The sequence below is a fragment of the Lactuca serriola genome, chromosome 8 (assembly GCF_051521515.1).
Source record: "Lactuca serriola cultivar US96UC23 chromosome 8, Lser_US96UC23_V15, whole genome shotgun sequence".
NCBI classification, from domain to species: Eukaryota; Viridiplantae; Streptophyta; class Magnoliopsida; order Asterales; family Asteraceae; genus Lactuca; species Lactuca serriola.
Window position 1 is genome coordinate 126,673,656 of NC_136415.1, and position 1,896 is coordinate 126,675,551.

The 1,896-nt window shown below is 39.2% G+C and overlaps 1 protein-coding gene across 1 annotated transcript; it reads right to left on the minus strand.

Moving 5' to 3' along the window:
• Positions 1-271: 271 nt before the first annotated feature.
• On the minus strand, positions 272-1,576 carry LOC145067384 (uncharacterized). The gene is made up of 2 exons (XM_079014537.1): positions 1,045-1,576; positions 272-396 (listed from the first exon to the last, which is right to left on the minus strand). Exons 1-2 carry the CDS (start codon positions 1,574-1,576, stop codon positions 272-274), a joined length of 657 nt encoding a protein of 218 aa, XP_078870663.1.
• Positions 1,577-1,896: the final 320 nt, after the last annotated feature.

Genomic DNA, 1,896 nt, shown 5'->3' on the forward strand with positions numbered 1-1,896 from the left:
TCTCACTCTGATCAATCCTTAACTCCGAGAGTGGAATTATATCAGGAACTTCTCCCGAGAACTTCCTGATATAACACCCATGAAGGTGTTATGAATTCCATTAAGCTCCTGTTGGCAATTCCAACATGTAAGCTTGATTTCCAACCCTTCGAAGCACTTTAAATGGTCTGATAAACCTTGGATTTAGATTCCCTCTCTTGCCGAATCTTATAAGTCCCTTCACTAGCAAGACTTTAAGCAACACCAAATGTCCAACTTCAAATTTAATTGGTCATTGCTTCTTATCAGTATAGCTCTTCTGACAATCTTGAGCTGCTAACATCCTTTCTCTAATCACCTTTTGCTTCTCAGCAGTCTGATGGACTATCTCTGGCCCCATAAACTGATTTTCTCCAACTTCAAGCCAACAAGACAACGTATGAGACTTATGTCCATACAAGGCTTTATAAGGGACCATCTTAATGCATGAATGATAACTATTGTTATAGGAAAACTCTAGTAGAGGTAGATGTTCATCCCAGTTAACTTGAAATTCTAGGGTACAAGCTCTTAGCATATCTTCTAGTGTTTGAATCGTCCTTTCACTCTGACCATCAGTCTATGGATGGTAGGGTGTACTCAAACACAACTTCGTACCCATTTCTTCTTATAGGCTTTATCAGAGCCTAGAAGTGAAACGACTTTCACGATCCGACACACGTGTTAAAGGAACACCATGAAGTCTTACTATCTCCTTCACATAGACCTTTACAAGCTTATCCATAGGCAAATTCTAATTGGCTGCTATAAAGTGCGCATTCTTTGTCAATCGATCTATGATTACCCAAATCATATTGTGGCCTTTCTTCCTCATAGGCAACTTAGTAAAAAAAATACATGGTGACATCTTCCCATTTACCCATGGGAACTGGTAAGCGCTCCAAATCCCAATAAGGTTTCTGGTGTTGCGCTTTAACTCTTGCATAAGTCACACAATCATCCATATACTTTACAACATCGAGCTTCATGGTCGGCCACTAGTAGTAAGGTTTCAGATCCATATACATCTTGTATTGCCATGATGAATCGAGTACATGGTCTTATGGGCTTCTTCCATGAGAAGATCTCTCATTCCTCCTCCCTTAGGCACCCAAATCGTATTTTCGAATACCTTCAACCCTTCACTATTCGTACCGAATTCCAATGTTTTGCCTAAACGTTCCTCCTTTTGGTTATCTCCTTTCAAAGCTTCCTCTTGAGCTTTCCTCATGCTTTCTACAATTTTCGAAACAATCTCTATTCTTAACACTCTTGGCTTATTTCTTTCCAAATTTACCTTCCTACTCAAAGCATCTGCTACGACCTTCGCTTTACCAGGGTGGTAAAGTATCTCACAGTCATAGTCCTTGACTAACTCCCACCAGCATCGTTGTCTCATATTCAATTCCTTTCGATCAAAGAGATAATAAAGACTCTTATGATCTATGAAAATCTTACACTTCGTGCCATAAAGATAAAGCATCCATATCTTTAATGCAAATACTACTGCCGCCAACTCTACATCATGAGTGGGGTAGTTCATCCCGTTCTCCTTCATTTGTCGAGATACATATGCAATTACTTTATTTCTCTAGGTCAGAACATAACCTGACCTAACTCCAGATGCATCACTAGAAACTGCAAAGTCTTCAATTCTGTCAGGTAAAGAAAGAATCGGTGCTTCACACAAATTCTTGTTTACCTTCTCGAAAGCTTCTTTGTTCCTCTCAATCCACATATATGTAGCTCATTTCTGGGTCAAAGATGTTAATGAAGTAGCTATCGAAGAAAAGCCTTGGATAAACCTTCTCTAATATCCAACTAATCCTAAAAAGCTATGAATCTCAGTGAGACTTTTTGGTCATTCCCACTTCATTA